This window comes from Ostrea edulis, chromosome 9, assembly GCF_947568905.1.
Source record: "Ostrea edulis chromosome 9, xbOstEdul1.1, whole genome shotgun sequence".
In the NCBI taxonomy this organism is placed as follows: domain Eukaryota; kingdom Metazoa; phylum Mollusca; class Bivalvia; order Ostreida; family Ostreidae; genus Ostrea; species Ostrea edulis.
The window spans coordinates 26,206,418-26,225,278 of record NC_079172.1 but is presented as its reverse complement, the minus strand read 5'-3'; the positions used below and the strand labels follow the sequence as shown (position 1 = coordinate 26,225,278).

The 18,861-nt window shown below is 35.0% G+C and overlaps 1 protein-coding gene across 1 annotated transcript in view; it reads right to left on the bottom strand.

Moving 5' to 3' along the window:
* LOC130050302 (serine-rich adhesin for platelets-like) overlaps positions 1-12,143 on the bottom strand; it is a 42,034-nt gene extending 29,891 nt beyond the window's left edge. The window contains exons 1-5 of the mRNA XM_056149982.1: positions 11,171-12,143; positions 6,850-7,039; positions 4,778-4,807; positions 3,294-3,397; positions 358-431 (exon numbers count right to left, since the gene is read on the bottom strand). Of these exons, the coding sequence (XP_056005957.1) occupies positions 358-431; positions 3,294-3,397; positions 4,778-4,807; positions 6,850-7,039; positions 11,171-11,794 (1,022 nt within the window). The 5' untranslated portion in view covers positions 11,795-12,143. The remainder of the gene's footprint in view (positions 1-357; positions 432-3,293; positions 3,398-4,777; positions 4,808-6,849; positions 7,040-11,170) is intronic.
* Positions 12,144-18,861: the final 6,718 nt, after the last annotated feature.

The window sequence follows — 18,861 nt, the reverse complement described above, 5'->3', positions numbered from 1 at the left end:
AGCTAATATTCCACCAATTCATGCCATATAACCTAGACGAGAGCAGTTTATGCCGTATTATACCTTATCAAAACAAATTCTGATGCTGTGTTATTCAAACTGAGATCATAAAACTGAAACCTGCTCACTTTTGATCTCAGTTTTACAGGTTTTTTTTAATATAGCCATCTTATAAACGTGGAAACTAAATTCAATGAGAGCTCTTTCAATCATACAAGTACGGATCCTGAATTTGTTATGAAGTAACACCGTTATCACAACGCATTGAAAATCTGTATCATGACGTCATCCGCAGCCTATCCCATAGCAAACCAATTCATGAAATACATGTACAAACCGTTTTATAAACATACTCACCTGAAATTAGTCACGTCACAATGTTGGTATTTATCTCCGTATTCTGAAGAGTTTTTCTGCAGCGCATCTTTAATCTTTAAATAGATAAAAAGTTATGTTTTTACTACTGGATTCAAACAGTACCATAGTATTCAAAATTCAGAGAGGATATACGTGTATATTCTAAGATAAGCCGAACCCAATGCAGCATATGACCCGAATGTTGTCAAACCAGTATAACTATATAAGATGGAAAAAAATCATTCAAAAGATAAAAACAAGATACTCATGGGTCATATCTCTCACCTGAGCAAATACAATGTCAAACCTTCGCTCAATGTTCATGGAAGGGGAAATACTTAAATATCCACTACATCAAAATACTATTGCTAGCAATTAACATATACACTTTTGTGGTTCTTGAAAAGATTTCATGCAAAACCTTTAATCCCTTTTGTAGTCCCGTGTAAACATCAGGAACAATGTTGACGACCAACCTTACGCTGTCACTATATAAATATATATAAATACCCTAGCAGTTCTTCAGAGGAAGAGATACTGTCTATTCACATGTAAATTCAACAGTCATCAATATCATAACTCCTATAAAGAATACAAAAATAATAGTAGGACAAACAAGGGCCCCTGAACATACCAGAGGTGGGATCAGGTGCCTTATATCTTATTACGTTCTTGTTTCCTGGTAGTCATGTTGTGAAAATGCTTGTGATACCTGAGATTGTTTGTTTCTTTATATGTATAGTTTTATATATGTACATGCATATTGTTTTACGTCCTGTTGAGAATGTTTTATTCATATTGCGAAGTCACCAGATGTATTTGAAGTACCACAAATTTAGACCTATGCTTAGCGCTCAAGGCCGTAGAAGTGGGGGTTCTTTAACGTGCCAACGCCTGCCGAGACACGGGACCTCTGTTTTTAAGGTCATATCCAAAAGACTTGAGATTCTCACTTCTAAATCCCGAGCGTTTGGTGAAGGAGCAATTAATCACTACCTATAATAATGTCTTAAGTTTGACAGGGCTATATGGCACCTGAAAAGAAATATTTCAAACCAATTCACTATGTATTAATGTGCAAAACCTTCAACCCCAATCATGGCCTCATTAGGACTCAAAAAGTCGACAAACTTGAATCTTCTTTGAATTAGGAAGGTTTAAAAAAAAATCGGCCTTTCTGGTTAAGTGGGTTTTTCAAACACGTGTATCCCACCCTATGTTTACATGTTCCTAACTCTATCCCTACACGTGCACCCCACCCTAAGTTTACATGTTCCTGACTCTATCCCTACACATGCACACCACCCTATATTTACATGTTACTGACTCTATCCTCACACGTGCACCCCACCCTATATTTACATGTTACTGACTCTATCCTCACACGTGCACCCCACCCTATGTTTACATGTTCCTGACTCTATCCCTACACGTGCACCCCATCCTATATTTACATGTTCCTGACTCTATCCCTACACGTGCACCCCACCCTATGTTTACATGTTACTGACTCTATCCTCACACGTGCACCCCACCCTATGTTTACATGTTCCTGACTCTATCCCTACACGTGCACTCCACCCTATGTTTACATGTTCCTGACTCTATCCTCACACGTGCACCCCACCCTATATTTACATTTTCCTTACTCTATCCCCACACGTGCACTCCATCCTATGTTTACATGTTCCTGACTCTATCCTTACACGTGCACTCCACCCTATATTTACATGTTCCTGACTCTATCCCTACACGTGCACCCCACCCTATGTTTACATGTTCCTGAATCTATCCCTACACGTACACTCCTCCCTATGTTTACATGTTCCTGACTCTATCCTGACACCTGTACCCCACCCTATGTTTACATGTTCCTGACTCTATCCCAACACGTGCACTCCATCCTATGTTTACATTTTCCTGACTCTATCCCTTCGGAAGGAACCTGTCTCTTCAAACTTGAATGCCTTTACTCAATGATGTTTAGGTATGATTGTACTGATTTTTTGTTTAAATTAAAACTCAAACTGTGAAAGGTTTACGGACGACAGACTAACGATAGACAAACATTTTCACAATGATTCCTGTGGGAACCTGGGTTAGAAGAGGTCCTCAGTTCACATTGCTTGTCGTAGAAGGCGACTAAATGGTTCGGACGAGACAGCAAAAACTAAGACCCCGTGTCACAACAGGTGTGGCACGATAAAGATCCCTCCCTGCTCAAAGGTCGTAAGCGCCGAGCATAGGCCTACATTTGTAGCCCTTCACCAGCAATGGTGACGTTTCCATAGGAGTGAAAGATTCTAGTGAATGACGTTAAACAATATGCAATCAATTTCACAAGATCGGTAATTGTATAGGTAAAAAACTAAAAACGAAAAAGAATTTTTTAAATTTTATACCGATAGATAGATAGATTGATAGAAAGTGTGTGTAAGTGTACGTGTGTGCAAAACCAATATAACATGCTTATCGCATGGCTTCATGGGAACAATCAAACTATCATCCCGAGGTAGGATTAGACCTGGAAAACTGTTGCCCAAGACCGATGATTAATTCACCTTTCTTCTAAGTCACGAGACAGAGAAAAAAGTGCGACTGAGATCAAAAGTGAGTTTTTATGGCCCCAGAGATTGAAATTAACATTGTTAATATTGATTAAATCATGAAAACACCACAATTGAAAAAAGGAACATTGGGAACTTTATCCTGCCTTGGTTCAAAATCGTGCATTTTCATTGGACAAGAAATATTTGGTGGGGTTCCGAATTAGGATGTCCACCGAGAGACCAAGATGTCCATACCTACTTTTAACGAACAATTTCACAACAGAAATGGTAAATGTGTTTGACAAGCCATAAATCATTTATACAAACAGCGAAAAGATGATACTAAAGGTCAGATAAAGACAAACATTGATCGTTTTTAATACATACTGCGCCACAGAATTCTGTACTCAAATTCTTGAATTCTGGAGAAGACGAATTGGCGAGTTCTTCATAGAATACTTGGTCTAGACTCATTTCACCGAACACTACATCTGTAAAGTAACATAATTTGCTATATGATATAACTTAAATGACTCGTTTTCTTTTCATACAAATATCTTTATACATACCTGTTTATAGACATAAAACAATTTTAAAAGATTTGAACCTGATTTTTGTATTATTGGCAATCCTTTTGGAAATGGATGTACAATTTCTAAATGGAAAGGAAGTCATAAAAAACAAAAAGGAAAACAAGGGATCATCATGCTTTGGAACAGAGTATTAAACTGGACTTTTGTACTTATTTTGTACTTGATTTATTCGCATAAACTTGATTCATTTATTGATGTCAACACGACAGAATTATAGCAACAGAAATCAATCCTTACATTAAAGCAATGTATACTCATATCTTCCAACAATGTAGACATAAAAATGTTTCAGTGTACAGTAAAACACGCTAATAGCGAACTCCAGTGGACAAACAATTTTGATTCATTGTAAACGTAATTCGGTATATTGAATAAGTTTATAACTCTTGAAATCTTAAAATTACAGTAAATGAAAATCACCTCGCTGAATTCATTATAAGAGTGTTTGCTGTACCCGCATTTTTGTAATTTATAATATACAAAATAGTTTTGGTTGGGGTGCACTCAAAATACGTAAAAAAAAATCATCTTATAAAATTTCAGTCTAGGAGTTTGTACATAAATTGCGATATTTTCTCTTGAAATTAAAGATGGAATATGAACAGGGGTGTCATATTCTTTCAAGTTTCATTACATGTAGTAGGTACATGTACTTTATGCAGTAGTTTTCACATTACATATACATACGATTTCAGCTACATGTAGTTCGACAGAGATATTCTTATACGATTTTCAATGGTTTCTAATGAGTAACATGTAATGGTGCAAAAATATAACCCAAAACATTCCTAAAGATGGCCCTATAACCAAAAAATAGCTTTAGATTAACAGTTCAATTTCAACCAAAGCTCGACGCCCCAAAGCTAAACACATCTAAACTGCGATTCTGAAATTGTCGTTTTAAAATGTGAGTTGAAAGGTCCAATGCTTAGAAAATTGAAAACTTTAGTCAATAAAATGAATAAAGCTTTAAAGGCTTGAATTGAAAACACCGATTGAAAGCAAACTATTGTGTTCTAAACGACATGTAACTCATAGCAAAATTAGCATTTCCTCAGAAATTCATTTCACCTTCACACCTAAAAAGTATTTGCATGGCAGAAGATGAATGAGATGTTTGCTGAGATAAACTACCAATAGACAGACATGTCCCCCTGTACCATAGTTTCATTTCAAAAGGGAAAATAACTCGGAAAAAGAGTCCAAACTTCATTGGAAATACATCAACGTTTTGCATCCATAACCTGATTTCTTCTGCGCATTCATACAAATACTTACAATATTTTATAGAGGCGTCCTCTTCATCTCCTTTTGAAAATTAAGAAGAAAAGTATCATAAATGTATCCATATGTCAAATGATGAATGATAAAACTGAATGTTATTTATATATGACGTCATAAAGTTAGTACTTTTTTAGGTTTTTGAATGTTTTGTATACATGTAACAAATACTTATTAGCAGGGCGTCTTCGTTAAAAAGAATGAATTTCAACAGTCTTGATTAAAGTCAGCATTTAGCAAATTCTATGGTCGTCATAACGATCTAGTTTGACAATACTGCTTGTCATTGAGTCAAATGCTGTCTGACGTGTTTCATACCAATTGTTAGACCGTTCTTTACACTCTGATTTTGACTATGGATTACCCCGTTTACCTTGATCACGATATAGGACTCACGGTGGCCAGATAGGTTAATGCATGTTTCCGTTTCACTTCTGTTATCATCAAAAGTGAAAACCAATCTTGTAACAAGAGACTCATGGGCCACCCCGCTTCCCCGAGTCACCTTGGCCCATATCTAAAGAATTTATTGGGACCCCAACCTACTCCCGGGGGGGGGGGGGGGCATAATTTTTACAAACTTGAATCTGTACTATATCTGACAGGAAGCTTTCGTGTAAATGTATACTTCTCTGGCCTAATAGTGCTTCAGAAAAAGATTTCTAAAGACTTTCTTTTTATATATTTGTATGTAAAACTGTGATCCCCTATTGTGGCCCTAACCTACCCCATGGGGTCATGATTTTAACAAACTTGAATTTGCACTATGTCAGGAAGCTTTGGTGTAAATTTGTACTTTCCTGGACCAGTGGAAGCTTTCGTTTAAATGTATACTTTTCTGGCCTAGTAGTTCTTGAGATACAGATTTTCAAAGATTTTCCCATACATTTGTATGTGAAACTGTGATCCCTTATTGTGGTCCCATCCTACTCCGGGGGTCATGATTTTAATAACCCTGAATTTGCACTATATCAAGCAGCTTTCATGTAAATTTAAGCTCTTCTGGTCCAGTGGTTCTTGAGAATATTTTTAATGACCCCACCCTATTTTTGCATTTTTTTTTTTATCATCTCTCCTTTGAAGGGAACATGACCCTTCATTTGGCTAAACTTGAAAGCCAAGTTTTGTTGAAATTGGCACAGTGGCTCTAGATAAGAAATCGAAAATGTAAAATGGTTTACAGACAGACTCACTTTAGCTTTCAGCTTGGGTGAGCCAATAACAGTTGATTGACAGGTTTGTTATGTTTGCAGTTTTATTTTCATAATCATAGAGTAAAGAAGAAGAAAAAACTATTAAAATTCTCTGTTTCCCGGTATACTTGCACATGGGGCTAGAACTACAGTGTACTAATATTTTGATATGGGATTATTTTTTAATTGATTCCTACGCATTATTTACTTTCCTGGTGGACTACTTTTGAGACGATAACAGTTCTAATTGAAAACGAAGCATGCGTAGTGCCCTCTGGAGAAGTGGCGACATGTGTACATACTTGTAACATATACATCAGAATTATTAAAGATATATTTGAGCAGTGGGGTGTGAAGAGGAGTTAACATAAAATCACTTTTTTAAAATACGACTAGATATAGTAAACAGAATCCTCTTCCTACGTGGTGTTTCTAATAATACTTTCCCTTGCCATCAATCATTCATAAATATACATTAGAAAGTCATCGTTTTGACCTTGCATTGACTAGACCAGATTATCGTTAATACCAAATTCATCAATACTTTGTTGAAATTGCCAGGTATTATTCATTATTTCATATAGTTTAACATACTGACAAAATTTGTGTGTGTTTTCCATCATCGAAAAAAAAAATACTAATCAATACGGTACATATACCTTTAATTTTGTACAAAAAGGTATTAAATCGTTATATTTCTATCGTCATATAACACAAAATGATGTGAAGCCAGTAATTAATATAACATTGGAAAAGAGCTTAACAAAACAACACATATTCAAATCTCAATAATGAATTTTACGTTTCTGAGGAGCCAAATTGGCGAAAACAATATCCTTTCTGGTAAATATTAATTAGTACGTATGCTATAATTACCCTTTTGTGTCAAAAACCAGGCAAGGACAGCTGCAATGCCTCCGATTAAAAGAACTCCCAAAATGATGCCCACAATGGTTCTTTTGCCCCTTTTCTTATCTCTAAGGTATAATGGATCCCTGTCGTATCCATTGTCACGAAACTCGCGAGCATTCTGAAGGGGCATTTTGGTGTCATGCTGAAGCGTGGGCTTAAAATACAAATGTTTGAAAATATAACAAAAATACATGATATCTAAAGATAAACTAAGAGTATTTACAGCAATTATCGATTCCTTACTCCGAAACACAATGTTGTATGTCGGATTCAACAGAGATAAAAGTCCGGCCTTCATAAGTACGTGTAAACGTTTGAGCGATTGCTGAAGTCTAGTGGTTATGGCGTTCGTTCGCAACCGGGAGGCCCGTGTTCGAACCTGGCGCCTTACCTTGATCAAGCAAACGCACTTAATATGGGTAAGTGAAAGTCAAGGAACTTTCGGACTTGACCTATCTTGTGTCATGGAAGGCGTTGGCAGGACAATAAACCCTAACTGCTACAGCCCTTGTATAAGTCAGTTTGTAGTATTTCACCTAACGTTGGTGACTTACTACATGAGTGAAAAATTCTCGAACGGAATGTAAAACAATACACAGAGAAGGCACGGACATGTCCCTAACAATGAGTTTCTAGAAGTTTTTTCTATTACGTCCCCTAGTGGTCTTGACCTTTGACCAAAAAATCAATAGAGTTTTGTTTTTTTATTTCTTCATAACAAAGCTATATCTAAAGTATCATATCAATCGAGCAAAAAAATTATATCCGTAGAGTGTTCAAAAGCTTTTTCTATGAAGTCCCGTAGTGACCCTTCACCTTTGCCCTCTTGACCCCAAAATCAATACGATATACAATGGTACATGTGAAGTATCAAATCAACTGAACAAACACTGTGGCCTGTAGAGTGTCTACCAGCTCAATGTTACACAAAGACACAAACGGTTCTGTTACTATATCCTCTTGTAATTGAATTGGGAGGGGATAACATAAGTAAATTTCAAAAGCTACAGTCATCTTCACAAGTCAAGGGTTATTGATTAGTTAAAAATGTAACGAATCAATAACCCTTGACTTGTGAAGATGTAACTACAGTATATATAAATGATAGACGAAAGAAGATTTATATACATGTATGTTTACAAATGTATATATTTTCACCTCTTCATAATTCAAAAGCTTTATACATGCAGATTATCATGCAATATATAATACTAGTAAAACCGGTTCCATTGCAATCTGTGAGAAGTATCGCCCAAACATTTGCATACTCGATCATGTTAACGTAGTTCCACACTCCTGTGACGTCATAAGATTTTGCAAAGTCAATAATTTAATGACTGGAACATAAATTTTGTTGGAGTCTTTTTCAATAGTTATTGTAAAAAATCTTGTTAGCCATAAAATATTTCAAAAGTCTTAGTTATATTTGAATAGTCAATAATGTGTTTCAAAATATTGAATCCAAGGACAATAACTCTGTTTTCATTAAATTATTTATCAAGTCCATTATGCAATAGATTTCCTATATTTTTCACAAACATTTTACCAAGGTGATAAGGAATTATTATCTGTGTCTTTTCATGTAATTACATAGAATTTTAATCCATCAGTGGTTTTGAATAGCTCAGCTGTATGGTACCAGACTTAGGTTTTTTATGGGGGTATACATACTCTGGAAGCTATAGATTTGAAATTATTAAGGAAAGGTATGGATTGTTTTTCATAAATAACTACAACAGATGTACATCTACTAATATAAACAGAAAAAATGATATGTAAACCATGCTATAAGGAAGTTGTGTCCATATTAGTTTGTTTTTTAACATTTTGGAGAATAAGGCTAATTCAATAATTTTGCATTTATTATACTAAAACTTGATGAACATATTGAAAATGACATTTGTTTTAGTTACTGACATGTTTCCTGATAAATAAATGCAATTTAAATTATTATTAGTTTTTTCATTTTAAAATAACAACAGAAAACTGTTTCCAATGAATTTCATAAAAATCTACATAGGGGTACATGACTTCAGTAGTGACTGTAACGAAAATTAATATGGAAATCCATAACTAATTTGCCTTTTTTCATTACTCTGAATGTTAATCTATTGATTCCAAACAAAAAAATGCTACCTAAACCCCAAAAATTCAGGACTAAGGACCCACCTTAAGTGACACGCTGTTCTTGGAACAACAGTAGGACAAAGTCATATTTCACTTAGCATTCTACTCATCATGCTCATACAGCTAAAATGTATTTGTTCAAACCTTCATTAAATCAGATTGCTGTAATAATACATAGACGTTTCGTCATCTTACAAGTTCATGTGCAATCATTTTTGGCTTTGTATTATATTGATGATTATATAGAGAAATATTGCTCCATATTTCAAAATCGATTCTCTATACTTCCATTGAAAAAGTCAATAAATGACTAACTAGTGCATTTTATGATTATCGTAGTAAATTGGATGAAATCTATCATCTAAAATAGATTCTGATTATGATAGAGTATTTGGACAACAACTTATTACTTACACATATATGTGCGTGTGTGTTTATGAAATATGTATTAGAATATACGCATACCAGTACATCATACTGCAGAAATTGTTTTAGTTAGTGTTGATGTTGGGGGGGGGGGGGCTTAACATGAGGTTAGTTATTTATATTGGTCATACCTTACAGGGTAGTGAAAAACTGAAGAAAACGAAGCTATGAGTTAAATACAGAATAGTAAATCATTTGATTAGGGTTAAATGACATTTTAATCAGTTAAAATCGTATATCAAAATATTCGTCAATTTTCTGCATTTAAAGAAATCCTGTTTCATACATACATACATGACGTGAATTTCATTAGAACACATATTTGTATGTGTATGTCATATAAATCGGCATTTGTATTTATTTTTCGCATTGTGTAATGTATGGTCTTTGATTTAAATTCATCATTTGATCATTCAACATTGTTATTTTAGGGTTCGAATTATCCTTCTGTTTCAGACGGAAATTTTGTATTCTGTGATACCAGGACACCATGCATCTAACGCAGGTTTATTTTACGTGCACATCGTACTAAAACTAATAGTTTTATACAACAAGGTTTTAAACTTGTAAAGAGAAGAAATACCGAACAGGTATTTATGTGCACCCATTCGTTCTCATTTTGTTGTTTAGAGATCAACGAACCTGGCAACACTTTGAATGGCAGTGGTTTATTTAAAAATGTGCTAAATTCATCACACCTTTGTTTTCCTATTCCCTGTGTATATTTTGCTATTTCATGCTTTGATAAACATTAATGTAGCTCCACCTTCATGTGACTTATCAACATTAATGGTTGAAAGTGACAAACTGTATTAATTTCCCCTCAATATAGTTTAATTCAATTGATAACCAAAGAAAATGTGTATGTTGCCACCTTTCAGACTTGCAAAACAGGGGTATAGGTCAACATCTGAAAATCGCACATTTCGTAAAACAGAATAATACAAAATAGATAAAAACTGTTTAAAATGATTTTTTTTAATGCCAACGATTTAGAAAAACTGCCAATATATATATAGATATGCATAAATTAAACGGTAGAGGAAATACCAGCATGGGAGTAATTGCCCTTGACACCTTTTTTTCCCCATTGAACATAATTGATTATCTATGGAAAATATAACGCTTTTCACAATTAATAGTCTGCCTTTTTTTCTATCCAGGGAATAAAATTCCTCTGAAAGATATGCATTGCATTTGTATTATGCGCAAAGTTTGATTTAATAAAGATTTTTGCAAAAACCTATGACATCACACGAGGACAGATCTACCTTAAATTCGATATTCTAAGGACTGATACCCGGATAAACGATTTCTACGCCGCGATGTTCATGTTTTAATGAACAATGCATTTTCTGACAATCTCTCCAAGGTTATTCTGTCCAGTAGGCGTTTTCGGGGTACCCGCAGAAATATTTTAAGGTTTCTAAGAAACAAACAATTGATTCCAGTAAACTGTATTAGATCGGCGGTGACGCTGGCAGATTTTAATCATATTCATTGAAATACACGTATTGTTATCTGGTTACGTAATTCTAAACATTCGTGCAAATTATCACTGCACCATAAAATCTTTAAACAAAAACCTTCCAGCTTGTCTAAGGGTACGATGTACATAAAACTACCTTAATCAAGAAACATACATGTATACAAAGTGACAAGTACATATTTAAAAATTGTGTCTGAATTTTATTTCATTGAAACAGTATATCAGACTTTATATCAGACTTACCCGAAATGACACTCTGTCAAGATAGTTTCTTTTGAATGTCCCACCACTGATTTTATCCATCCATGGTTGAACTGAGAGATTCTCAGTTGTATCGCTGATGTCTGTGTTCCGATCGGAATCGGCATCAAGACGAAATGGACCACCATATCCATAAAACACATCGGAAGCACCGAAAGGCCGGTCATCACTGAGACCACGTGTATTCCCATTAACAACACCTCCATAAGATTCCACTGGTCTTGATTCCGAAGAATCCCCGTATTCCTCCCTGGTCGAATTACCATAGGAATCTCCAGTTCTCCTGTCATTACGATACACATCCCTCCTTGATCTACCGAGCGATGGTTCTTCTGAAGTTTGCTGATATGTTGCGCGGTGATCACCCAATCCTGATCTTCCAATAAATCCCGTTGAATACATTCTTTCGGTATTTCGATACTCGTCTCGGACGGAAGAGTCTGGAAACTTCAACGGAGCACAGAGTACGTTTTCAGGGCTTATAATCTTGTTAGAGTTTAAGATATCTTCATTTTCTAGATCGGGTTGTCGCTGTCTTGGTCTTTGGACATATTTAGAATCTCTACCGGTGTATTCAGGTTTGGGTTTACTCGAATACATATACATTGAGTCCCTTATATGGTTTATTGTTTAAAAAAAGAGGACCGCTACGTTAATTCCATTCATGTCATTTCAAAGTTAACAATACACCACGCTTTACATCGAAGAATTAAAATGCTCAGTTATTAGTGCATCAGTCCAGTCCCTTTAAAATCATGTCAGTATATTCTTCCTGGTTGAAGGTTCATTCTGTAAATTCTTCTGGCATTGATTCCTATATTCGTCATGATTCTATGACTTCAAACGCAGACAGCAGGGGATGGGGCTACTACCTCATGTATTCTTATAATCATCCAAGATAACTATAACCGTTTTACATTACATAAAGATCATCACGGACATGCTCAGATTTATACTTTTTACATCCTATTACCTTTTGTTATAATTTTGACATGAAATTTCTATATATGTTTTAACAGAAATAGTGGTGGAAACATTTTTTTTAAATTTTAAACCATATTTTATTCATTGGCAAGTGAATGGGATTGGGCAGCAGGCATAGCCTATTTCAGCCCTCTCCCGAAACATTATGGTATGGACGTAAATTGGTTTATTGCGAAAACAAATTAGCATTACCAATCTTTCTATTAAAACTGTTGTTTTCATGAAGTGATGGCTGGTTAGGGCATTCTTTAATGTCATCCAAAAGTCATGACGCTTGCGTTAGAATCTGTACCTGTATAATTCTGAGCCTTGGGTCTGATCAAAGATAATTCTCACGGTATTTTATTTCAGTCAAATCAGTTACACGTGGTGTTTAAAACATTACAACATACTGATATCGAATTAGATTTGATCATATGTTTACATATTAACTATTCAATAATTAGTCTTGTATTATTTTCAACAAGGCTAAAATCACGTATACATTATTATGAGCTTTGCTCATAGTCCGTGAAAGAGGAAGCATAAATAAAAAAAATTAAATACTCTAGGATTAAAATCAATGGATTTACATTTTATAGAAGCATGGGGTGTTTGTAGTACTTCTTATTCTCCTCGGAATATAATTGATAATCTTAGGAGTACTGGTATTGCGCTAATGAATTCATGCCCTGTGTTTCTAAATGAATTCGTACAGATTTACAAATATCCAACACTTCCTAGTTTCAGTTTCTGTTTTACAGTAACGAAGGGCGTAACACATGAGCACGCATTTGGAAAAAATTACAACCTTACCAAGGGGGTAATATAAACATTCAATCATGCATACTCTTGCAAAGTAATTATTTATAATGTGTTATTTTTCTGTGTTCGTACCCGGAACTCAATACCTTAGATTTCATAGTCAGTTTACCCTCTTAAGTATTCAAATATCAGTGCGCCGCTCCTATAAATTATAGTGAAGTAACCGTCGGCTTTCTAAATATCTGATAAAAGTGAAAACCGACAACAGAATTGGAAATATTGAAGAGAGGAAATAACATGTCTAGAATTATAAATCTCCATGCCACCTTAAATTTATTGGAGAAAAAACAAATACAGATGAGACATAGATTCGGTTTCTCTAATATTTCATTTCTTCTTCTTCTAGATATTACACAATGGATTACTAGATTATTGATAGTTTATTTTTTTTTAAAAAAATGCATATGACGTATTCAAACATTCTCATGATTTAAATTATTATATCAGTTACGCTATAATCTTCCTGGTCAATATTTCATTTCTGCTTGCATGCATAATTAGTCGTAACATTTCTTTTATCTCGTTGAAAATAGAATATTTCTCTTTTATATTATTTCATCACGTCACAGTCTTGTGCTTTGAATGGAGTGAATAGCATCCATTATTTGAAAATAATATTCCAAATACAAAAATTTGCTTTAAAAATGTATGTAATCATTGCAATGACTTGTGAAAACAGGTTTTGCTAAGCTCGAGTGACCTACCACAATCATGCCAAAAATGTGTATTAAGAACAAGTAGATCTGATTAGGACATTCGCTCTTTAGCTCCTTCGCGTTTAAATATGAAAGAGCGAAAAAAAAGTGAGGGCGATTCGATGGAACGAAAGCGCTAATGAAGTCGACGAAGAAAACGGGAGAAGTTGCAAGGGTTAAGAAGCGAAATTAACTAATATTTAATCGCAACATCACTCCTCCTCCGCTTTTATGACTTCGCTCTCACGCTCCCTTTGCCCTCAAACGTTCGTCCCTTCTATTCTTTGCATGAGGAAGTTTGGATATACGTATGCATATAAGGGGCTTCATTTGACTGTGAAGTTCTTTCATCCGGGCTACACTAATACTGAACACAATTATTACCATTCTATATAACAATTTTGAACAAGAGGCCCAAGGGCAACATCGCTCACCTGAGTTACCATGACCCATATTTCAAGGTTTTCCGTAAATATTTTAAGACTTTGATCCCCATTGTGGCCCGGAACAACCTGAATCTGCACTACATGTATGTCAGGAAGCTTTCATGCAAATATAAAATTCTTTGGTCCAATGGTTCTCAAGAAGAAGATTTTAAAAGATTTTCCCTATATATTTGTATGTAAAACTTTGCTTTGAACAAACTTGAAACTGCACTATGTCATAAAGGTTCCATGTATATTTCAACTTTTTTGGCACAGTAGTTCTTGAGAAGAAGATTTTAAAAAATTTATCATATATTTACACATATGAAATACGGTTTCCCTTATTGTGGCAAAACCTGACACCCCGGGGGCCATGATTTCAACAAACTTGAATTTGAACTATGTCATAAAGCTTCAAACTTGAATCTGAACTATGTCAGGAAACTTCGATGTAAATTTGAACTCTTCTGGCTCAATGGTTCTTGAGAAGAAGATTTTTCCTATATAAATACATATAAAATGTGGTTTCCCCTAGTGTGGCCCCACCCGACCCCCAGGGGCCATGATATGAACAAACTTGAATTTGCATTATGTCAGGAAGCTTCCATGTAAATTTGAACTCATCTGGCTCAATGGTTCTTGAGAAGAAGATTTTTAAAGATTTTTCCTATATATATATACATATAAAATATGGTTTCCCCTATCGTGGCCCCACCCGACCCCTGGGGGTTATGATATGAACAAATCTGAATCTGCACTATGTCATAAAGCTTTCATGTAAATTTGAACTCTTCTGGCTCAATGGTTTTTTGGAAGAAGATTTTTAAAGATTTTTCCTATATACACACATATAAAATATGGTTTCCCCTAGTGTGGCCCCACCCGACCCCCGGGGGCCATGATATGAACAAACTTGAATCTGCATTATGTCAGGAAGCTTCCATGTAAATTTGAACTCTTCTGGCTCAATGGTTCTTGAGAAGATTTTAAAAGATTTTTCCTATATAAATACATATAAAATATGGTTTCCCCTATTGTGGCGCCATCCGACCTTTGGGGGCCATGATATGAACAAACTTGAATCCCCATTATGTCAGCAAACTTCCACGTAAATTTCAACTATACTGGTACAGTGCTTCATGAGAAGAAGATTTTTAAATGACCCCACCCTATTTTTACACTTTTGTGATTATCTCCCCTTTGAAGAGAACCTGGCCATTAATTTGAACAATTCCCTTCAACTAAGGATGATTTGCATTAAGTTTGAATGAAATTGGCTTACTGGTTCTGGAGAAGAAGATTTTTTAAAAATTTTAGTGTATTTTTACTGATTTGCTATTATCTCCCCTTGGATAAGGGGGTTGGCCCTCATGTGAACAATTTTGAATCCCCTTCACTGAAGGATGATTTGTGCCAACATTGGTTAAAATTGGCCCAGTGGTTGTGGAGAAGAAGTTGAAAATGTAAATGTTTAACAGACGGACGGACAGATAGACAGACAGACAGACGACGGACAAAAAGCGATCAGAAAAGCTCACTTGAGCTTTCAGCTCAATTGAGCTAATAAAATACAAACTTATTTGCTGGTAGATAAATTTGAAATTTAATTTATCCAATACATTCCCCGATTCGCCATATGTACAATGTCCAATACAAGACACGACTGATTAATTATTCTAAAAACAAACGAATATAAAAATTGAGATTCGCAGATCCTCGTCTGAATACACTCTGAATACACTCTAATATGTAAAGTTGTTATAAAAACTACCACATTCCCATTGGCATCATGATACACCTTTATTTTCGTATTTCAAGCACACCTACCGACTTCTTCGATACCCATTGCAAAGAAGGGAAAAAAGAGAACGAAGGGGAAAAGGTACGAATTTACTAAGGAGCGATGATAGTTTGCCCAGACGCCTGCGCATTTTCATTTCTTTGCCTTCACAACTTCGTATTTTCGTCTTTACCGCGAATAAACGAAAGAGCGAACATTAAAGCCTGATGTTAAAGACGAATATATATCTATTGATGATAGAAATATATATATATATATATATATATATATATATATATATATATATATATATAATCCAAATAGAAAGAGTTGATATCACACAGTCAAAATAATTCAATAAAAAAAGCAGGAAAATATACAGTTCCAAAATATATTTAAATCATTAGCGCTTTCTGAATTTTAACATCCATCCTCAGGTGAATACAAATTAATAATGATTATTAATTTGTATTCACCTGAGGACGGATGTTAAAATCCAGAAAGCGCTAGTGATTTAAATATATTTTGGAACTGTATATTTTCCTGCTTTTTTTATTGAATTATACACACACACACACACACACACACACACACACATACGTGCATAATGCCGAAACTCACTACACAAGACTTTACACCTGAAACTCACTACACTATGTTCTAGTTATGCTAACCAGAATATAAATTCATTTTTACGTAATGTGGGACATCTGTATATTGTTCTGATACTTGAAATATAGAAAAGCCGTCTCTAAAAATATTGAATTTACACCGGATACCTACGACACGGTGTCACATGACTCATGTGAACACACACGGGAAACTCACTACAGAGTGTTTAAACGTGATATATTACCCGAAAGTCACTACATTTAGTCTGGCGATTGATTGAGAGCACAGGAAACTCAAGCATTTCAACCATTTAAAAAAAAACAAAAAAAAAAACCAACAATTTTTATTTTACAGTATCCCCCTTTACAGCAAACAGGACTATTCCGGATACTAAAGTAAAGGGGGGGGGGGGTCTTTACTTTGGTATACGGAATTGTCCTGTTCGCTATAATTTACATGTGTTTATTGAAATAAAATCCCAGTCTTTTATGCATTGTTTTACTTCAGTTTATCACAAAATATTATCCGGAAAGTTGGTACCTTTAAAAGAACTAGTTTTTTTTTTTTTTTTTATATCAGACGATATGGCTTCTCGGCCAGTGCATGAGGTTGTGTTTAGCAATGAATATTTTCATATTTCAATGACTTCATATCCGAAGAAGAGCCTCGGTTTGAAGTGTCACATTGTAACCTATATATTTGATCATAAGTTATATTAATTAAAGGTATTTGATGTTGTACCAAGGAGTGGATGCAAGGGTTGGAGGACGTGTACCAATCCTCAGAGGCAATGGGTCTGAATAGTCCGGCGTTATGCCTTCAGTGCGTCCATGGTTAAGCCCTGGTGGGGCATGGGATGAGACACCTGGTGTTGTAGCGTATACCCCCTTCAGTAGGTTCATCCTCCGGAAAATCTGCTTTATGCTTAGCCATTTAGTAATAACTTTCAGAGAATTTAGGATAATGGAGGATCCAGATGGATATTTACGTCCTAGGTTGAAAATTTAAAACGTTTCTATTTACCATTTTATTAATCGTCTATCATTGCATGAAAGTCCTTTTAAATTGAGATTAAACTATTATTTTTTTTATGTGTTTGGTATAAAAGTAAGGAAAAACTCCTATTTTTTTCCCCGACATAAATTTTGAAAAAGGTTCATTTATCATTCGACAATATAGAGCCTTTCATCGAATCACGAATACTGGTTCAATATCCGTTTTTAACATTTTCTATGTCACAGTATAAGTTGGATTTTATAATATGTCCTGTGTTACACAATAATATCAAATAAAAATAAGGTCTGATGAAAAGACGAAGAGTGGATATTGAAAATGTACATATACAGTAAATGTATTCGTCTGCTCATGCATTGTGTCCTTGTACAGAGTACAATAATAGCTTTTCCCCCAAGCTATTTACCCCCCCCCCCCCGAAATTCTGGCTATAAAGCAACCCTACCACATCCACCGGAGACCTGGCTAACTATCAGTATTACCCCTAAATAAATTTGGCTATATAGCAAAATGCATCTTATTAAAAAATGATCCTTCATAAGCGCAATGAGCATTCAATTCAGTAGTTGAACGACTGCCAAAAGAATTTACCCCTTTAATCAATATATCAAAGATATTAATGAAATTGCAACCAACCACGTATGTGTATTGTAGGGAATTTTCACTACTAGGGTTAGGGGATATAGCCACCCCTCAAAGGGAGTGACTCACTAAATGCCATACCCAGTCTTCCGATGGAAATCCAGACCAATCACGAAGGAGGGAGGCTCACTATTGATAAGTGTGGGGTGGGTGTGGGTGTGGAGGGTCTAACTATATTGCCAGACTCCTCCGGGGGAGGGGGGCTTACTATATATAGCCAATTTTCCGGGGGGAGTCTCATTATATAATACCGGTAATTAATATTAAGCAGATCTAAACAAGGTGTTCAGTCTATGAATCACCAAATCAACGTAAACTCAAATAATTCAAGACATCTTTAAGCATTTGAAAATATCAATTCATTTGATGCGCGCAACAATTCAATTGAAGATCTCTTCAAATAATTAATAATATCTACTATTCTAATTTCTAGCGCGCATTGATTAAATTGTTTATATTGCTCTGATACTTAAAATATAGAAAATCCGTCTTCAACAAAATTGAATTTTCACCTGATACCTACGACACGATGTCACATGTGAACACACACCGGAAACTCACTACAGAGTGTATAAACTTGATATATTACATGAAAGTCACTACATTTAGTCTGGCGGTTGATTGAAGGAATTAAAAGGGAACTCAAGTGTTTCAACCACTTCTCAAAAAGCAACTTTTTGGGGAATTTATATAAATATCAGAGAGCGAGCGAGCGAG